Source organism: Xenopus laevis, chromosome 5S, assembly GCF_017654675.1.
Source record: "Xenopus laevis strain J_2021 chromosome 5S, Xenopus_laevis_v10.1, whole genome shotgun sequence".
Classification (NCBI taxonomy): Eukaryota; Metazoa; Chordata; class Amphibia; order Anura; family Pipidae; genus Xenopus; species Xenopus laevis.
Window position 1 is genome coordinate 16,399,441 of NC_054380.1, and position 19,943 is coordinate 16,419,383.

The window sequence follows — 19,943 nt, forward strand, 5'->3', positions numbered from 1 at the left end:
AGGCATGGCCCACAGATGAAGCTGTGCTGGAGGAACTGTTCCATAAAGCCGCCCTTGAACACAAAGCTCTTAGGTAACAAAATGGTGTTTTCAAATCCCAAAACTGTTGTTAGAGTTCAGGTGAAGAGGGAAAAACAGACTTTGAGGAGTATTAAGAAAGCCAGAAGATGAATCAAAAATATAGTACTCTGGAGAACCTTTGTTGCTCAAACATGTAGGGGCAGATTTATCAAGGGTCGAATTTCGAAGCAGAAAAAGCTTCGAAATTCGGCCATCGAATTGGAATACTTCGACTTCGAATATCGAAGTCGAAGTTTTTTTACATCAAATTTGGCCATTTGCTGTCGAAGTAAAATCATGCGATCGAACAATGGAATAATTTGAATCAAACGATTCGAAGTGTTTCATCCATCGATCGACCGTTTTTTCTTCAACTTCAAAAAACTTAGAAAAATGCTCTAGAAGGTCCCCATAGGCTAACATAGCACTTTGGCAGGTTGAATTTGGCAAAGTATTGAAGTCGAAGTTTTTTTAATGTTTAAAATATTTTATTTGATTTTCATATTATTGAAGTTTTTTTAATGAGACAGTGCTTCGATTATGGAATGGTCGAACAATTTTACTTCGAGACGAAGTCGTTGTATCCTATTCGATGGTCGAAATATCCAAAAAAATGATTGCAAATCTCGAATTTTTTTATTTCGAAAATTCCCTCGAATTCACTTCGACCCTTGATAAAACTGCCCCGTAATCTTTTATTGAATGGCACGGCACTACATGTTTTCGGATCGAGGTGATCCTTCCTCAGGTGCTAGTAAGCCAGAAGATGTCCCGTTTACCAGGAGGCTCATATTGATTAACATTACTGTTCTTTCATGGGGTGCGAAATTATTATACTGTATTATATAAAGAAATGTCCTTTTCCCTTGCTTCTGTGAAAGTCTTACTGACTGACTATTTAGTTCTGGTCATTGTTCCCCAAGCTGGCTGGCTTTTTATATTACTCCCCATATCCCCCCTATTGGGGCTTGAATTATTGGACCAGGGACTGTGTTCTGACCAGCTGAAATGGGCAGTAATGCAACACTCCATACTAGGGGCATATATTCTTAAAACCCGTGCATAGACATTCAATAAGTCAATGGCACATTGGGCACTTTTGGTCTCTTTGCCCACTGAGTTGTTTGTAGTCCAAGAAGCCCACAGAAATTATTACACGCACACTTGGGGAGTGGTTATACCTGGAATGCGTTGCAAGTCAATATTTTTCAACGTTCTCTATAGCTGATCATAAAATTCTCCTAACACGACTATTGATGGAGTGCGACGGTTGAGCACCAAAGCTGCCATCTGTTGTATCTACATCTTAAAATACAGATGGGGCTGGAACCACGCCAGAATGTTTCTTATCCTTTTTATGCGCCAGACAGTTCTCCGGTTCTCGTGGGTGGGCTGAAGTCTCTTTTGTTGATTTATTTTATTGCAACTATTTTCAGTGGCATGCCGTCAGCTGAGGCCGAGATCTTGTACTTAAAAGAAGCGGAGCATATGGATGGGTACGGCCAGGAAAGCTTTCATGTGAAGGTAAGGTTTAGATAAAGGAATTGTTTAGATAAAGGCTACAAAAAGCCACATCATTCTACATAATGTAGGGAAACCTTCAAGAAGGAAATGATACTTGTGATGGACACACGTTTCCCTTATTGAGTGCCCTTAATGTTCTCTGGTCCTTTATTGAGGAGAGTAAATTATAAGTGTCATGTGTCCTAGTTATTTGTTCTACATGTTTATTCTGCCTAAGGGCAGAGACACACGGTCAGATTCGGGGGGGGGGGGGGAGATTAGTCTACATTCTAGCCGGCAGGAAGGCAGTTCGGGGAGATTAGTCGCTCCGAAGCAGAGCTTTGTCCCGGCGACAAAGCTCTGCTTCGGAGCGACTAATCTCCCCGAACTGCCTTCCTGCCGGCTAGAATGTAGTCGGCGGGATGGCACTCTGTTTTCTGAAGTTGCCTCAGGACATAGACACACAATCAGATTTGGGGAGGTTTAGTCGCCTGGCGTTAAATCTCTTCTTTGGGGCGACTAATCTTTTTGAACTGCCTCCCGCTGGCTAGAATCTAAATTGCCGGCGGGATGGCACTCTGAGTGCTTTGTTTTCCATAGTCGCCCACAATTTCCTCGTGAGGCAACTTTGGAAAACAAAGCGCACTGATTGCTATCACGCCGGCGATTTACATTCTAGCCCGCGGAAGGCAGTTTGGGGAGATTAGTCGTCCCGAGGATGAGGAGATTTGTTGCTGGGCGACTAATCTCCGCAAATCAGAGAGTGTCTCTGCCCTCACAAGGAAACTTCGGGCGGCTTTGGAAAATGAAGCACACCGATTGCCATACCGCCGGTGATTTACACTCTAGCCGGCGGGAAGGCAGTTCGGGGAGATTAGTTGCACTGAAGAAGAGGAGATTTGTCTCGGGGCAACTAATCTCCTCGAATCTTACCGTGCGTCTCTCCCATAAAACAAGAAGTGGCAGGCCAAATTGAACTGATCCAAGTTTTTGCTCCCATCACAGTAGGGATATGTGGGATTTTCAAATTTGCCTAATAATTATCTGGCCAGATATCAGTTGGCCATTGTTTTTTGACCCTAAAGACACAAGACAATAAGCTGGTGGCTATGTCTTGCTTCATACTAGGTAGACTGTATGTCTGCTTTATGTTTGTCCATGGTGTTGTTGCATTTGTCATTTTAAAAGTTGGGGTAAGGTTAAAAGAATATTAACTGAGAAGTCAGTGAGTTTATAAATTCATAACGGTCATTGGCAGATTGCCATAATGGTAACCCAAACCAGAGTCAACCAATATCTGTGATTTGTTAGCCTTTGTATGGCCAACTGAAACTATTAAGATAGAGCCAAGAGTTTTCAGTACTATGTCTAATAGATGGTACGGTCTGTACTTATAATTAAGTGCCCCTTAGGCACGAAACGTGTAAGGCTTTTATTAATCATGTATAGATAAAACAAACTTAGAATGCTTTTATTCTAAATGAAGCTGCTTTTGGCGTCAATGTTTGGTAGCCCAGATTTGTGCCAGCCTGTGTATGTATTTATCCTAGTTTTGCTCCCCAAGCTGAAGATCTGGGGTTTGAGCACCTGGACCCACTGTGAAAAATGTCAACTCTTAACTCTACATAACTGGGCTTCCTTATTTTGTCATTGGTCTGTACCTTTACCAGCAAAAAGTCTGAATATATATATTTTCATATATATCATACACTATAATACTTTACAATGCCCTTTTACTTATTTTGCATCTTTCCTGCGCAGGACAATCATGGCAACGATATCAATATTTGTATTTCCTTCATGGGGATCTTTGTAATAAATAACTGCCGACAAGCAACAGCCACTTACAGGTAAAGCCAAAGAAATTTGTTTTGCATTGTGGGTACATAGGTATGGCGATCTGCATGCATGTTTGCATTTTGGCAACAGCAATTGCTTCACTAAAGGAGCCCTGTTTGGGAGCACAGTAATTAGGCATTATTTGGGTAATGTCATATTTTTGCTGACCAGTAAATCTCATCGGCTGATTGGTTGGTATGGGTTACTAGACCTGGTGCGGACACTTTTATGACATCAACCCTTAAATATTTCAGAAATGATATATTGTATTAAAATTATATTTTATGTAATAAACATGGTGTACAGTGAGGGGGCTTTGCATTCTGTTCAGATGAGCTGATAATGAGAAGCCCTATAGATCCACCTCGATAACCCAGTCTCCCAAGTGCCGTGCCAAGTTCAGTGGCCAACACGCGGAGATAGAAGGTGTATTTTGGCATGTCTGACTGAAGCTTTTGTCTCCAGGTGGAATGACATTGGGAACATCACCCACAACAAGTCTGCAATTGTCCTGGAGCTGAACAGAAAGGAAGAAGTGGTCGTCTTTAGCACGGTAGGTCCATCACTTTTTTTGCCATTGAATCAGCACAAACACTCCTAGAAGTTATAGTTCGTCCCATTTCTTACCAGCTTCTCATCTCTTTCTCTTCTAAGCAGGGTGCTGGGAGCTCTATTTTTATTAACCCCCTTTAGATATATTTACTACAGGTATGGGACCCATTATCCGGAAACCTGTTATCCAGAAAGCTCAGAATTATGGAAAGGCCGTCTCCCATAGACTCCATTTTATCCACATTTTAAAAACAATTTCCTTTTTCTCTGTAATAATAAAACAGTCGCTTGTACTCGATCCCAACTAAGATATAATTAATCCTTATTGGAAGTAAAACCAGCCTTTTGGGTTTATTTAATGTTTATATTAGTAAATTTAAGGTATGAAGAGCCAAATCATCCATTATCCAGAAACCTGTTATCCAGAAAGCTCAGAATTAAGAAAAGGTTGTCTCCTATAGACTCCATTTTATCCAAAGAATCCAAATTTTAAAAAATGTTTTTCCTTTTTCTGTGTAATAATAAAACAGTAGCTTGTACTTGATCCCAACTAAGATATAATTAATCCTTATTGGACGCAAACCCAGCCTATTTTTATTTAATATTAAAATGATTTTCTAGTAGATTTAAGGTATGAAGATCCAAATCATGGAAAGAACCGTTATCCGAAAAACCCCAGGTCCCGAGCATTCAGGATAACAGGTCCTATACCTGTACTGTATACACTGTGTGTTTTCCACCATATATTGCGTGATAGAGTAGAATGCATCACGGCTGTGTAATAAACAAGAGGCCATGGAATCTGTCCAGTATCAATGGTGCCCCCCACTTACCCCATTAGATTTCCCATCATGCTCCTAGGCCTCAGCTGCCATAAATCACCTGCATGGCTGCTTTTGTTCCGTGCCTGTGGTATGCGGCAGCAGACAAGCGCAGGCACATCTGTTTGGACAATGATCTCCTTAGGAAAATACAGACTAGTCCTGACAGATGTCTCTTAGAAAAGCTGCGTTCTTTCCCCTCTTTGCTTTTTCTTTGGGGCCTCTGGGTTTTTTCCCCCCCCCCCACCTCTGTTCAATGTTATCTTGTTTTCTCAGCCAGCTCCTGCTCATTCTCTTTTTTTCTGTCAACAGGACGACGTTGAAAACAGTAAATACATATCCCGGCTATTTGCCGCCAGGCACAAGTTTTATAAAGACAACAAAATCTTCACCGAGTAAGTTTAGAGACTCTAATGGTGGCCTTAATTCCCCCCCCCCTCCGAGCCATGGATTGGACTAGTGATGTTCCCTAACAGCTCCTGAATTGCACCGTGAGATCAGTAGGAAAAATCCCAGTTTCACCAGTTACACCATGAACCACAGCTACTTGAACCACTACAGATTTAACAGTTTCTCACACTGATTTATATCCTTAATATATGGCAGTGATCTCACTTGAGTCAAATGACTCGTCTTAGAAATATCACTAACCCCAAGCATTCCCTAAACCCTTTCTATTTATATGGTCATAGAACTCCTCAGTGACTTCTAATATCCTTATTACAGTAGGGGGTACATAATCCCATATAATACATGAGTGATACTCAGAGTTCCCTCTATAACTCAGCCTGCAGTCTTGTGTCTTTATATGGTCACAGAACCGCTCAGTGACTTCTAATATCCTTATCAATTACAGTAGGGGGTACATTATCCCTTATAATACACAAGTGATACTCAGAGTTCCCTGTATAACTCAGCCTGCAGCCTTGTGCCTTTATATGGTTGCAGAACCCCTCAGTGACTTCTTATATCCTTATCAATTACAGTAGGGGGTACATTATCCCTTATAATACACAAGTGATACTCAGAGTTCCCTGTATAACTCAGCCTGCAGCCTTGTGCCTTTATATGGTCACAGAACCCCTCAGTGACTTCTAATATCCTTATCATTTACAGTAGGGGGTACATTATCCCTTATAATACACGAGTGATCCTCTGAGTTCCCTGTATAACTCAGCCTGCAGCCTTGTGCCTTTATATGGTCACAGAACCCCTCAGTGACTTCTAATATCCTTATTATTTATAAAACATGAGTGATACTCAGATGGGTGAGACCTGGGTGGTGACTGTGGCCCTGGAGAAAAAGTTTGAGAATCCTTGTTTTAGAGAACCCTAAAAGACCTCATGCTGTGTTTATATTCACAGACAGTCATCGTCTCCGCCAGCAGTGAGGCGCCAGCCCAATTGGAACAGATCCTCCATGGTAGGTATAAACATCACTGACATGAGAATGACGGGAAGACTAAACACGCCGTCCTTGGCTCATTCGCTTCTCTTGTTTTTGTAGTCAAGGCAGCAAACCATTCTCCCACCTCGGCACATTCACGGCGGGGAGACCTATATCTCTGAAGGTAGGTAATATGTACGATATACAGTATATTATGATAATTACACATTGTTGTAATTTACAGAGGTGCCATCTTGAATAGAAAATGTTAATCACCTGGCAGACAACAGAAGCCTGTCTTGCTTTATGGCAGGGATTTTTTTACTTTTTCCCAGGATCAGAAATACTGTCCCACGAGACAGAAATACTGTCCCACGAGGATTAAGTTCCATTTATATAGATCGTTAAAATTTGTGATGACCATTTTCTCCAACATGTTGCATTTTCCAGTAATTACAGAACCCACCAGCACACCCTGGCCTCTCCAGCATAAGTTGGCCCGGTGCACAGTCAGAAGGGATCGGCAACCCCAATTGTAGTAAGCGTAATAAAAGAAGAACTGGCACTCAGAGCTCAATGCAAGCGGGCAAAGCCCTGCGTGCCTATTACAATGCAACTCTTCGGGGGCGGGCCCCTTCGTCAGACCAATAGGCACACAGGAGTGCCAGTTCTTCTTTTATTGCGCATTTTCCAGTAACCCACCCACTGTATCTTGTTTTATTGTGAGCCTTCAAACATCAGACTAGCATGTGGTCACCCCAAATCTCACCCTAAATGATCTTCAGGCTGAGCCACCATGGGTATCTAGGAGATAAACAGTAGCCACAATTGGGTTTCAGGCTGTGCCCCCCACACAGTCATAGAGGCTCAGAAACAAGAAACTCACTTTGAGTGAGAACAGGGATGGGAAACAGGACAGATCTGCTGGTACATAGGAAGATGGCACATGGTGTCAAACTGCCATCATGCAAATGTATTCCTCAAATATGGTAAAATATGGAGACTCCTCTGCTCCCAACTCTTTCTTTATGTCTCTAAAGCTGGTCATACATGGGCAGATCCTTCAGACCGACATGGCAGCTTATCTGCCCATGTATGGGGCCCCCCGACAGGCCTACCCAACCAATATTTTTTTTGAAAATCAACCAGGTATTGATCAGGCAGGTTTGATTTTCCTGTTGCTTTGTGGAACAAATCTGGGCGTTGAGGCAGTCCTCAATCCGATAGCCTGCAACACAGCAATTGTGATCCGATCACTGACCCGCGAGCCAAACAATCTGATCAGCCCAATATTGTCCACCTCAATGTGGGGCGGGAATATTGGTGAAAGATCTGCCCTTTGGGAACCTCATCTTATCATGTATGGCCAGCTTAACCCAAATCTCTCTCCAAATATTTACTATATTTTTCACTTTCTACATGTAACATCCTCTCTCTCTTCTATTTCTTCATTTTGCCTTTCTCCTACTTTTACTCGCAGTATTCAATTTCCATCTCTGTCTCTCTCTCCATGTCCCTATGCCTCTGTTGCTTTCTCACCAGGTCTGTCTCTTTATGTCTTTGGGTCTCTTCTTCATACATCAGTAATTCTAAAACAACTGGACTTGCTGAGTAACCATTGAAGACGTTTCCCTACTCATCCGAGCAGCTTCTTCAGTTCAACTGGTGTGGGAAGTCCTCAGCATATAAACTCTTCCACCAATCCAATCACAATGGCCGAGAACTTCCCACACCAGTCAGTTGAACTGAAGAAGCTGCTCTGATGAGTAGGGAAACATCTTGATTACATCAATGATTACTCAGCAAGTCCAGTTGTTTTAGAATTACTTATACTCGATATACCATGACCTGGATGAATGAAAACCTTCATAGTCATTTCTTACATCAGTTTCTCTTCACATGCCTTTCTCTCAACCCCTATGTCCTCTACACATACCTGTCTCTCTCTTCACATCTCTCTGCATTTCTCCATCACTTGTTCTTTTTTTCAAATTCTCCCTGTAATCCTACTGTGTATTGAACTTATTACCCTTTTCCTTTCAGATGACATTTTCCACATGAATGAAGATGCATTTTATAGGTCCCAGACTAGTTTAGATCGGTATCTGGACCCTAATTTCCTTAATGGCACATTACTAAACGGAAGCGATTCTAGCGCTCACAGCATAAACTCTTTGAACCGTTCACAGAATTTCATCCATGCTTCTCCCATGTCCTCCAGTCTCAGCATCCAAAGCAACGACATCATGAGGGCCGACTACATCCCCAGTTACAGACATAGCGCCATAATAGCTCCTTCCTACAGGCCGACACCAGACTACGAGACTGTCATGAGGCAAATTAATAGAGGGATTGTTCCCATGGACAGCCAGTGTCAGTCATTAAGAAACCTCAACATTGGCAATACACATGCTTACAGGCATCGGGAAAACTTGGTGTACAGTCAGCCTGAAATTCAAGAGAGGCATGCATATGTACCACCTTATGTGCCTCAGACAGCATATACCAATGTGCCTATCAATTCAATTGAACAAATAAAAACAGCCAAGGTGGCATCGAATCCAGCTAAAGCTATTTCCCACACGGTCAGCACACCAGAGCTTGCAAATGTGCCTCCTCAGGCTGTTCAGTCTGCGGCCCTTATGCTGAAGAGCTTCTTATCAAGGCCACCTCCTCCGTATCAACCTTCACGTCCTGCAAGCAGCACCCCTGATTTAGCAAGTCATCGCCTGAAACGTGTCAGCGGTAGCAGCCCCGATTTAGTGACCAGGAAAGTTCAACAGTCGGTGAAAACATTCCAAGAGGACAGCTCCCTTGTAGTGCACCAGTCTCTCCAGGAGGTCAGCGAACCCTTAATGGTGGTTAAACCTCACACGTCAGTGAACAAGTGCCACAGCCTTGAAGTCATCACAAACATGGTACGAGGAATGGAAGCTATGGCCTTAAAGACAATGAATGCCCATATTCCAAGGAGGAACACACTGCGGGAGCAAGTGCCCACCGAGGAACCCATGCAAAATGCACATGAGGTACAGCAGCTCCCAATGTACCACCATAAGAAGAACATTTCAGATGCCACCATGTTAATACTTAGTAGTGAGAGCGAGGACGAAGAAGAACCTTACAAATCTGCATCTCCAACATCACCCCTCCAAGGATTGGCTTATAGTACCCAGTTACAAGCAGCATTGGCTCGGATTCCAAAAAAGCCACCACCTGAGTATCCAGGTCCTAGGAAAAGTATTAGTAATGGGGCACTGAGGCATGAAACTTCAAATATTTCCTCTGTTATCGCCAGAGCCAAAGCAATGAGCCAAAGGCCATGCCAGGCTGCCTGTATCTCTAGAACAGAACAGGCTGCTATGAATGGAAACTCCCTCGGGCCTTCTATTTCCGAACCTGATCTTACAAGTGTGAAAGAGAGGATAAAGAAGGAACCGGTGAAGGAACGGCCTGTGTCTGAGATGTTTTCCATCGAGGATGTGATTGTTGAAAGAGAAATAATGTTGAGGGTGAGTAGTAAGGTCACCAGTTTGCATTAAACTTATTTATGGTATGGTAGTTATGGTTGAGTATAACATTTTTGGCATGATTCCATTAAAAAAAAACATTTGAATATGAAAGTTTTTGCAACTATGGAAGTCCAGTCAGTGCAGTTGATACAATCTCCTGGGAGAATTACCTGTAGGATGATGGGAGTATAAGTGCGTTAGAGGTGGTTTAATTCCACCCAAGCCAGAAAAAATGGAAAAAAACAATATGGCACCAGTAGCCACCAGTGGTACAGTGGGTTTAGGCTCTTCCAGGGTTGTTCTAAATATGCTGTGCACATTGAGTATAGAGATTCAGTCTGTGGTACCTCAGATATTGTTGGACTGCAGCTTTCAGTACCTGGAGTCCCATGGGTTGGAATTTTCTCCACCATAGAAAACTCTGCTTACTATATAGGGACCATACCTACAGTATAAAGGCCGTATGACTGCGACAATAATAAGTACATACTGTACATTGTCCTGGTTTCTAAACAGACATTTAACATGGCATATGTTGACAGTATGGTTGGGTGGAAGGGTCATTCCTGGCACGAAAAGTACATTGCTTTTTTCATATATAGCATATAAATATGTTACAGGATATTTAAAAAAATCTTGGTTCAAAATGTGGAGGAGACAGAGAAGGGAGTTACAAAAGCTGCTCTGTGCATAGAGCCATAGATCAAAGGGCAACTTAAAAGGGTTCTACACCTTTAAGTAAAATTTTAGTATCTTATAGAATAGTCGAGTAACTTTTTCAATTGTTCTCCTTTTTCTATAGTTAAATTATTTGTCTTCTGCCACTTTCCAGCGTTCAAATTTGGGGGTCACTGGACCCAGCAGCCAAAAAACATGATTGCTCAGTGAGGCTACAATTTTATTGTTATTTTTTACTTTTTATTACTTCTCTTTCGAGTCAGACCTCTCCTATTCATATATCAGCCTCTCATTCAAACTACCTCCCGGTTGCTAAGTTAATTTGGACTTTAGCAACCAGACTGCTGCTGAAATTCCAGACTGAACAAATTCTGATATAATTAAAAAAAAAACCACATATAATAAAAAATGAAGACCAATTGGAAATTGTCTCAGAATAGCATTCTCTACATCATACTTAACGTTAACTTAAAGAACAACTCTTTTAAGGACCAGGAGAAGGAATTTTAGTGCTGATAAATAAACAGCAGAAGCTTTAGCTCTTCCCTCCACTTTATTTCTAGGTCCCTGTATCAGTCTCATTGGAGGAGGGTTTCCCTGAAGGAGAAAACTAGTGGCTAAAATTGAGCAGTGGCTGCCAACAGAAAAATATACAGCAGCCCTATGTTTTGTACAAAAATAACAAGATCTGCCCTTTGTTGCTAACATATTTGTGGTCCTTTAAGGTCATTTTCTACAATAAATTCTGCTTCTCATTATCCACTCTGCAGAAGGACACCCTTTTCTTATCTGCTGCTATGGGCTGTTGAAAATACAAGGCCAAATTTTATTTTTAATGTAGCAAATGGAACGATTGGCATTCTTTGGCTTGGCGGCCGTTGTTCTAGAGATTAAAAACATTCCACTATTTGCTGGCATTACTGATGCAGATGAAAAACATGTCTTTTCTTGCCAAAAGAATTTAGAGAAGCAAGAGATGGCAGCGCTGGAAGCCCAGAAGAGACCCTTGATGATGGCGGCGCTGAATGGGCTCTCTGTTCCTCGCATTGCTAGGCCAGAGGACAGGCAGGATGACATGGCTTTGATACAAATGGACGAGAGGGTAAGATTATTCTCGGCTCAAGCTTATTTATTAGCTTTCTTTTTCTATTTTGTGCATAAAGGTGCCATTGTTTACTGGCTGCAGGTCCTTCTTACATCAAGATGTAAGCTGGTTAGCAACTACAACTCCAATGACTGGCTGATGATGTGGGACTTCTGGTTGTGTGTAGCAACAACTAATATGCCAATATTGGTCCTTTAGACTGATTTTTCCTGCAACCGATGATCGCATTGGCTAGTACTACAACCCGTCGGCGCCCATTCTCTTCATTGTAATCCAATATTGCCCTGCTGTTAGTGGGTATATCTGGGAAATATCCACTCATTTGGTGACCTCGCCAAACAAGCGGATCTTATCGTATATGGCCATCTTAAGCAAACCCTAGACAGACTGATATTGCCTGTTGACTTCGCAGTTGTTGGCTGTAGACAGGCTATTGGCCAGCCAATGCACGGGTCCTAAATGAAGGCCTTTCCAGCCTGGTTTTGGAGAGATATCAATTGGGCTGGCTGGAAAATCCATTGTTCTATGAAGGCAGTCTCACCCTGACAGCTGTACACATGTCCTTAATGTGATCCAGTTATTGATGCTAAATTGGGAACCTCACCTGAATAGTAAATGCCCTCCTTTAATATGTGCATGTACACCAATATATATATAGTCTAATTGTGTAGGATATCACTCCTCAGTGACATAGTTGCAAAGGTGCAGATAGCCACACAGTATATTAATCCAAAAATCAGATGCTTAACATTCTTATTGGTAAATTCACCACTTCACTTGGTGGGTCCAGGTGCACTTGCCCCAGATGATCAGCTCAAGTAGAATGTCACATTCAAACCATGTAAAATTAGCCACAACCTGGACCACAGTCAACTTCAGCTGCTTAATTACTTGTTAAAAAGTTACATCACCAAAAAAGCCTACAAGATGTCATGGCATTCAGTCCTGAAAGATGGTAGACCTTCACTTTGCTAGCCTACAAGATTTCATAAGGGCATTCAGTCTCTGATGGTATACCACCTTTTGGGAATGCCAGGAGGAAATCTTGTAGGCTAGCAAAGTGAAGGTCTACCATCTTCCAGGACTGAATGTTCTGATTACATCTTGAAGGCATCTTGTAGGCCATAAAGTTGTAGTGGCACCTGTGTTAGCAATGATAAGTGTGGCCCAATTCCATTAATGAAATGGGATGTCCGAGTAGGTCTCAATATGAAATAAGGTTTGTCAAATGAACAAAATCTCCGGCGAGACGTTATCTTTGATAACTTGGGCAAGTCCTAATGTGGCCCCTGTGTGCTTTCTCCGCAGTGCAAGACCTTGAGATGGAAACTGGAGGAGGGAATGGTGTTTACTGAATATGAGCAAATTCCTAAGAGAAAGCCGGATGGTGTTTTCACTACTGCAGTGCTTCCAGAAAATCTAGAGCGCAACCGAGTCTGTGAGGATGTTCCTTACGAAGAGAACAGAGTTGAGCTTGTCCCAACCAAAGAAAACCCCACAGGTTACATTAACGCCTCCCACATAAAGGTAAAAAGGAGATCCTAATTACAGCTGCTGATACTGGTGCAGGTCATTGTGTTATGGTTCATTGTAAGGGCCCTGTGGCAAACATTCTACCTGACCTCAACCTATAGGAAACAGGAGGTTTCTTCTGAGCTGTCATTTTCCATTGAATTGACAAAACTCACCAGGTCCTTAGGGCAGGAGGAGTATGGTGTAGTGCCAGACATGCATAGCCCCAAGCTTATAGACCTCATTCACCAATGCTAATGGAACCAACAATGGACAGGTATTGGACAGCCACATGCCCTTATTACTTAAGGGACCCATGGAGTCAGTGCGGCTGCTGTGTGTAGATAAGTTTTAATGCAACATCATCCGAATGGATTTATCAACTCGCCCAACCAACCCATTCACTCACCAGTGGATTCCAATTGGATTGTTGGGCAATTTGGGGCTCAGTAGAGATAATGCATGTCATTTAGTTGCTTAGTATGTTGCTGCCTGTGACTGGTATGACTCTTCCATTGCAGGTCACTGTGAGTGGGAAAGACTGGCATTACATAGCTACTCAAGGCCCACTGCCCCAAAACTTTCACGACTTCTGGCAGATGGTGTGGGAGCAGGGGGTGAATGTCATTGCCATGGTCAACGCAGATGAGGTAGGTTCCCAGACTGGCAGGGCTGTGTGGGTCAAGAGTGGCTTCCAGATACTTATACAAGACAAACCCCCTACTCCAATGGCTACTAGATCATGCCCCATTCTAAGGGTTATCTGATTGGCACGAGGGCTTTGAAAAAAAGAAGGAACATAGAAAGGGAAGCAGTGGTGGCATTGTATTGTAAGCACAGCTATGGGTGCTAGTGATAAATTCGCTGTGAATTTCCGTGTTTCGGACGTGCATCCAAAAAATTGCTCGCGTCAAAATCGGCACACGCCAACACTATTCGGACACCCATTGACTTTAACACCAGCGTCAGCTTGTACGCGGGCATCAATTAACGTATTTCAAGATTTTTCGTGAAAATGTCCGATTTTCGCAATTTTTTCGTGAAACTTTCAGATTTCACAATGTTCCAGCAAATTGTTCACCGTTTCGCACATTTTTTGAATTTTACAGGAAATTCACAACTTTTCCGGCAAAACGGTAGAAATTTGCCCAAAACCATTGGTATATAATTGATGTAGAATTCCAGGAATGGCTCTTAGGTTGCTCCTTACATAGAAGAGGCCACTGTCCTGACTTCCAATGCATCCTAGTGAGCCACACCTAGAAGTTCAGGCCCTAAGACTGGGCATTTTAGGAATTCAGGTCCTAAAATACAATTTTTTTATTTCAAGTAGTAGATGGTATCACTTTTAAGGGTCTGTAATAACCAAACAACAAATCGATTTTAATGTCATTTGTATATGTAATTGCTATTGGGATCAGTATATGTCAGGCCCTTGCTGATTACTGCACCTACATATAGATTCTTATTCCCAGCATCCTCTACACTACTCAACACAGAGTATATATATATCTTCTGGGCCAACGAGCAATCAGGGTGCAGATCCATAGGGAGTGGGTGAGCATCACATTATTTATCCTGAATCATGGGGCAGAGCACTGAGCAGTCCCCTCAGGAAATGACAATAGAAGTAAAGTAAATTTAGCACTTTAGTTCCCCTTTAAGCATTTGCTTATGTGAAAAACAGGATTTGCCTTCCGCAACCTTTGCCAAAAACAACCCACATCCCTCCATGCAAGCCAAAAGCACCATGTTTTAATGTGTCCTTTGTGCTCTGATCTCATGTTCCCTTCCACATCCCAACCAGCCTCACATTCCAGCGTTCCTATCGGGTGTGACGGCTCCAGGACTTGTTATTCTTCTGCAACTTTCCTTTCTTAAATGATGGTTCATCGTTTGCCAAATGCAACAGGCCATTGTTTTCCTGCGAGCTCTGGGCCCACTGCTGTTCATACAAATACAATATCTGTCGCCGGATCAGTATGGCAGCTCCCGCTGCAAGTAACTGGTCTTTCCTAATGCCTTATCAGACCTGTGATGTATTGGCAGTCAGTGTGGTTTATTCCCTGCTTCATATAAGGACTCCCATTTCTGGAATACCAAAAAAAAATTAATGGCTATAAATGGGGACACCCATTTGCTCCAGGTATGGTAACCTATAGCAACCAGTGACTGCATTTATAAACTGTCTCCTGCTTGCTGATGGGTTGCGCTGTGATTCTAGGACTGGGGCTAACTTTGGACTTATTTTTATTTATGGTGGGCTAAACAGAGACCTCTGGTGGTCAAGTTGTAGAATGCATGCTTATTGTAAAGGGGTTGTGCATCTTTGTGTTAACTTTTAGTACGATGTGATATTCTGAGACAATTTGCAATTAGTTTTCATTTATTATCTGTGGTTTTTGAGCTTTTTATTCAGCAGCTCTCCAGTTTACAATTTCAGCAATCTGGTTGCTAGTGTCTAGTGATGGGTGAATAAATTCAGCAGGCATGGATTCTCAGCGAATTTCCACGTTTCACGGTCCGTGAATAAATTGGCGCAAACTGCGTGCCTGTGGAAAATCTGCCACGACAGAAAAAAATTGTTGCATATCAAAATTTTCACGCATCAAAATGAACTGGACGCATTTGACTTCATCTGGTCAAAATAGTCGCCCGTATACGAATCGTCAAGCAGCAAAAGTAATTTGAAGCCCATTGACTTAAATACATTTTGACAACTTTTCGCTGTTTTGCGATTTTTTTTCACAGTTATGTGAATTTTTTCGGGGAAAGCGAAACGGGACAGATTCACCCATCACTACTAGGGGCCCATTTACTTAGTTCAAGTGAAGGAATAGAATATAAAAAAAAAATTCAAATTTCTAATGATTTTTTTGGCTACTGCGACCATCGAATTGGCTCCTTCGACCTTCGACTACGACTTCGATTCAAACTAAAAATCGTTCGACCATTCGATAATCGAAGTACTGTCTCTTTAAAAAAAACTTTGACCCCCTACTTCGCCACCTAAAACCTACCGAGGTGCAATGTTAGCCTATGGGGAAGGTCCCCTTAGGCTTTCTAGCCAATTTGTGATCGAAGGAAAATCGTTCGATCGATGGATTAAAATCCTTTGAATTGAACGATTCGAAGGATTTAATCATTCGATCGAACGTTTTTTCCGTTCGATCGTACTATTTGCGTTAAATCCTTCGACTTTGATATTGGAAATCGAAGGATTTACAATCGGCAGTTGAATATCGAGGGTTAATTAACCCTCAATATTCGACCCTATGTAAATCTGCCCCCTAGTGTCCAATTTACCCTAGCAACCATGCCTTGATTTGAATAAGAGACTGGAATAGGAGAGGCCTAAATAGAAAGATGAGGAATAAAAAGTAGCAATAACAATAAATGTGTAGCCTTACAGAGCATTTGTATTTAAATAGAGTCCGTGACTCCCATTTAAAAGTTGGGAAGAGTCAGAAGCAAATCATTCAAAAACTATAAAAAATAAATAATGAAGACCAGTTGAAAAGTTGCTCAGAATTGACCATTTTATAGCATACTATAAGTGAAAGGGGTTGTTCACCTTCCAAACACTTTTTTCAGCTCAGGTGTTTTCAGATCGTTCCCCAGAAATAAAGACTTTTTGCAATTACTTTCCATTATTTATTCTTTACTGTTTTTCCAAAATGTAATTTTAAAGTTGAATGTTCGTGTTCGAATCTGGCAGCTCAGTAATTCAGGCGCAGACTCTAAACTGTCCCAATTTTACAACATTGAGTTGTTACATTTCTCAGCAGCATCTCTGGAGTATTAGCAACTATTGTATCAATTCCAACAGCTGCCTGTAATGTAACCCAGAGTTTCTGCTCAGCAGGGACAAAGATAAGAAATGTATCAACTTAATGTATCAATTGAGAACAGTTTATAGGGTCGGCGACCCCCCTCCCAGAGCTGCTTTAGAAGGTGAAAAATGACACTTTACACTTCAATATTAGAAAAAGAGTGACACATAGAAAATAAAAAGTCATTGGAAAAAGGTGATCTATCTGAAAACAATTAGTTGTTTGAAGGTGAACTAGCCCTTTAACCGTTAATTTTAACTGCCTGCCATATTTTTGCCACCTATGAATGGCCTGGGGTTCAAGGGTTGGATCCTTCTTTGAGCCAACAAGGACTTGTCAAGCATGGAATGAATTAACGTGCAAATGAGGCCCTAGCCTGGTAGGCTAGGGCCTCATACCTGCCCAATAGATCTTGCCAAAAGTTTCTCAAACATGTTCCCCATATCTTTGGAAACCCTCCCAGCAGTTGCATTGTCTCCTTTCTCTATAGTTGCCCCCCTGTATTATGTGGATTCACTGCCAAATAAATATAGCGGATAGATAAGGTGAATTCTTCTCATATTGTTGACCCACAGGAGGAGGGAAGAGGCAAGAGTCACCGCTATTGGCCGATGCTGGGAACCAAACACAACTCCGGAACGTACGGAAAGTTCAAAGTCACCACCAACTTTCGGACGGATTCTGGCTGCTATGCAACCACAGGGTTAAAGGTGAAGCATCTCTTATCTGGTCAAGAGAGGACCGTGTGGCACCTTCAGTTTACAGATTGGCCGGACCACGGCTGCCCAGATGAGATGCAAGGTTTCTTGTGTAAGGCTTTATCCGGGAATCATTCAGCACATTGCCCGTGGGCACAGAGATGGGTATTGATGTGTCTTTTCTGTATCTTGCTTCTCAGCCTACCTAGAAGAGATCCGCTCAGTGCGCCGCCATGCCAATCCCAGCAGCCTCTGTAATCCCCCCATTGTGGTTCACTGCAGTTCCGGCGTCGGAAGGACGGGGGTGGTGGTGCTGACGGAGCTGATGATTCGCTGCTTGGAAAACAATGAGGTGCAGAAAAATGATCTGATTTATTTCTATGTATCCTGAGTAAGGAACAAAAATGACGCATGGGATTGGGGGGCGTGGCTCAGGCAGGGGAGGGGTCGATCCCTTCAATGGTATCTGCAGTGGTATAGCCTCCTTTTTATTTTAATACAAATCAGAAATATTTCTAAATTAAAGGAGACATATAGTATAATTGAAATCTCCTCTAATCTTGTAGGCATTGGTGAACAATATAGGGTGCAGGTTTCAATTTAAAGGGGACCTGTCACCTGAAAAAAATATTCAAAATTCTATTTTATCACATTAGTCAAGCAAAATGAACTTTAATCACACAATATAAATTATTTGAATCTTGTTTCCTTCCGTCTGGGAATTCATAATTATAACAAGCAGGCAGGAGCCATTTTGTGGACACTGTTATTAAGACAAGCCTTTTATCATCTCAGAATCTTGTTTGTGCACCAGAATGGGGGACCTGATGTCCATCCCCATGTCCTGGTTACACAATTAAATGGTTAAGAGACAGGGGGGGATGTGGGGAGAGCAGTGACATCTAGGAAGTGCTGAATGGAAAGTGAAAGTAATTGTCTGCCCCGCCTCTATGCCTACAGTATAGAGGCGGGGCAGGAAATATTTGATTGACAGCTGAGATTTTTAATTGAGTTTACAACTATGAATGCTTTAATAAAAAACAAATTTGGATTTCATGTTTAATTTGAAAAGCACTTTTATTACAGCTTTTTATGTCTGGGTGACAAAATGAATATTAACTCTAAAAATGGCCTCTTTGTTGACACTCCCTATTGATCTTGTACAGTCCCCGTCCAAGTTCATGGGGAGGGTGTGTCCTACTAGTCCCTGCCAGAAGCACAGTAGGAGGGGGGACAGCCAATCACAGTCCTGCAGTGACGCAAGCAAAGACAGGCTTCAGTTCCCTATCAGGTCAACCTAGCTTCTGTCCTACAGTGCAGTGTGCTGAGTGCCATTGGCTCCGATGTGCAGCCTGGAAAAGGAGGCAGCAGGATATGGCGGGATTAGCAGGGTAGGGGGGATTTTCTTATTAAATTAGGCCAAAACACCTATTTTTCAACACATCTCTTCTATATTGAATATTTATTTAATTTATTTAATCCCCTCTATATTCTACTGTATATGTGCACTGGCACATTCTTGTTTCTCACACGATGTGTCCCTTTCAAAACAATAGGCAAATCACCTGCCTATTAAGAAGCCCACTGTATAATGAGCTGGTCCTTATTAATGCAGTTTAGGGAAGAGGTTGTTTTTACAAAGCTCATTACATTATTTGAACAAACTATGATGCTTTAAGGGAAAGAGGGGTGGCAGGGAGATCATGTATTAGTAACACAAGTCCTGTGTATTGTGCTCATGTTGTTTCCCTCCTGTTTTGGCAGAACATTGAGATCCCAGAGATGCTTCGGCACCTGAGAGAGCAGCGCATGTTCATGATCCAAACCATGGCGCAGTACAAATTCGTCTACCAGCTTCTCATTCACTTCCTGAAAAGTTCCAGGCTCATCTGATATCAGACGGGATGTGTGTGGGTGGGGGGGGACACTGTTCGGGGAACGGGAAGGACCGACACCTCTGCAGCAGGACTCCTCTTGGACGGCACTGAACACTGCCCGGAGACTTATGTTTGGGCGCGAGACACGCACAGCAGTCTCCTGAGGTCATTGTAATTTTTTTTTTTAATAAAAACAATAATTTATTTTTCCTGAATTTTAATAATTTATGTTCATATGAAATGAATCTGCTTGTCGCTGCATTCTGCACACTCGCTTCATTTTTAATCTATTTTTTTTTTTTATACAAAAACCATAAGCAAAAAGAGCAAAGCTCCACTGACCACTTCTGCCCGCTAATATGCCTTTTAAGAAATTTCTTATCCTCTGTGTAGGCTGACTATGGATGAGCCACGAATACACTGTAAGATGACTTTGTTTAAACGGTGCTTAGTGATGTCATCGGTTTCAGGCACTTCATGATGTCACTCGGGTCACGTGACTTGAGAAGGGGGGCATTTCAATAAAAAAGTAGCCCTTACTTAAAAGGGCAGAGACACACGGTAAG

At 42.2% G+C, this 19,943-nt stretch overlaps 1 protein-coding gene across 2 annotated transcripts in view; it reads left to right on the plus strand.

Moving 5' to 3' along the window:
- The window catches only part of ptpn14.S (protein tyrosine phosphatase, non-receptor type 14 S homeolog), a 51,316-nt gene extending 31,737 nt beyond the window's left edge, over positions 1–19,579 (plus strand). For both annotated transcript variants that reach the window (XM_018264993.2, XM_018264992.2), the window contains 14 exons: positions 3–73; positions 1,497–1,584; positions 3,325–3,413; positions 3,868–3,955; positions 5,088–5,170; positions 6,141–6,198; positions 6,283–6,346; positions 8,206–9,674; positions 11,311–11,454; positions 12,766–12,984; positions 13,491–13,619; positions 17,378–17,612; positions 17,701–17,852; positions 19,265–19,579. In XM_018264993.2, the coding sequence (XP_018120482.1) occupies positions 3–73; positions 1,497–1,584; positions 3,325–3,413; positions 3,868–3,955; positions 5,088–5,170; positions 6,141–6,198; positions 6,283–6,346; positions 8,206–9,674; positions 11,311–11,454; positions 12,766–12,984; positions 13,491–13,619; positions 17,378–17,612; positions 17,701–17,852; positions 19,265–19,393 (3,018 nt within the window). In that variant the 3' untranslated portion in view covers positions 19,394–19,579. The remainder of the gene's footprint in view (positions 1–2; positions 74–1,496; positions 1,585–3,324; positions 3,414–3,867; positions 3,956–5,087; positions 5,171–6,140; positions 6,199–6,282; positions 6,347–8,205; positions 9,675–11,310; positions 11,455–12,765; positions 12,985–13,490; positions 13,620–17,377; positions 17,613–17,700; positions 17,853–19,264) is intronic.
- Positions 19,580–19,943: the final 364 nt, after the last annotated feature.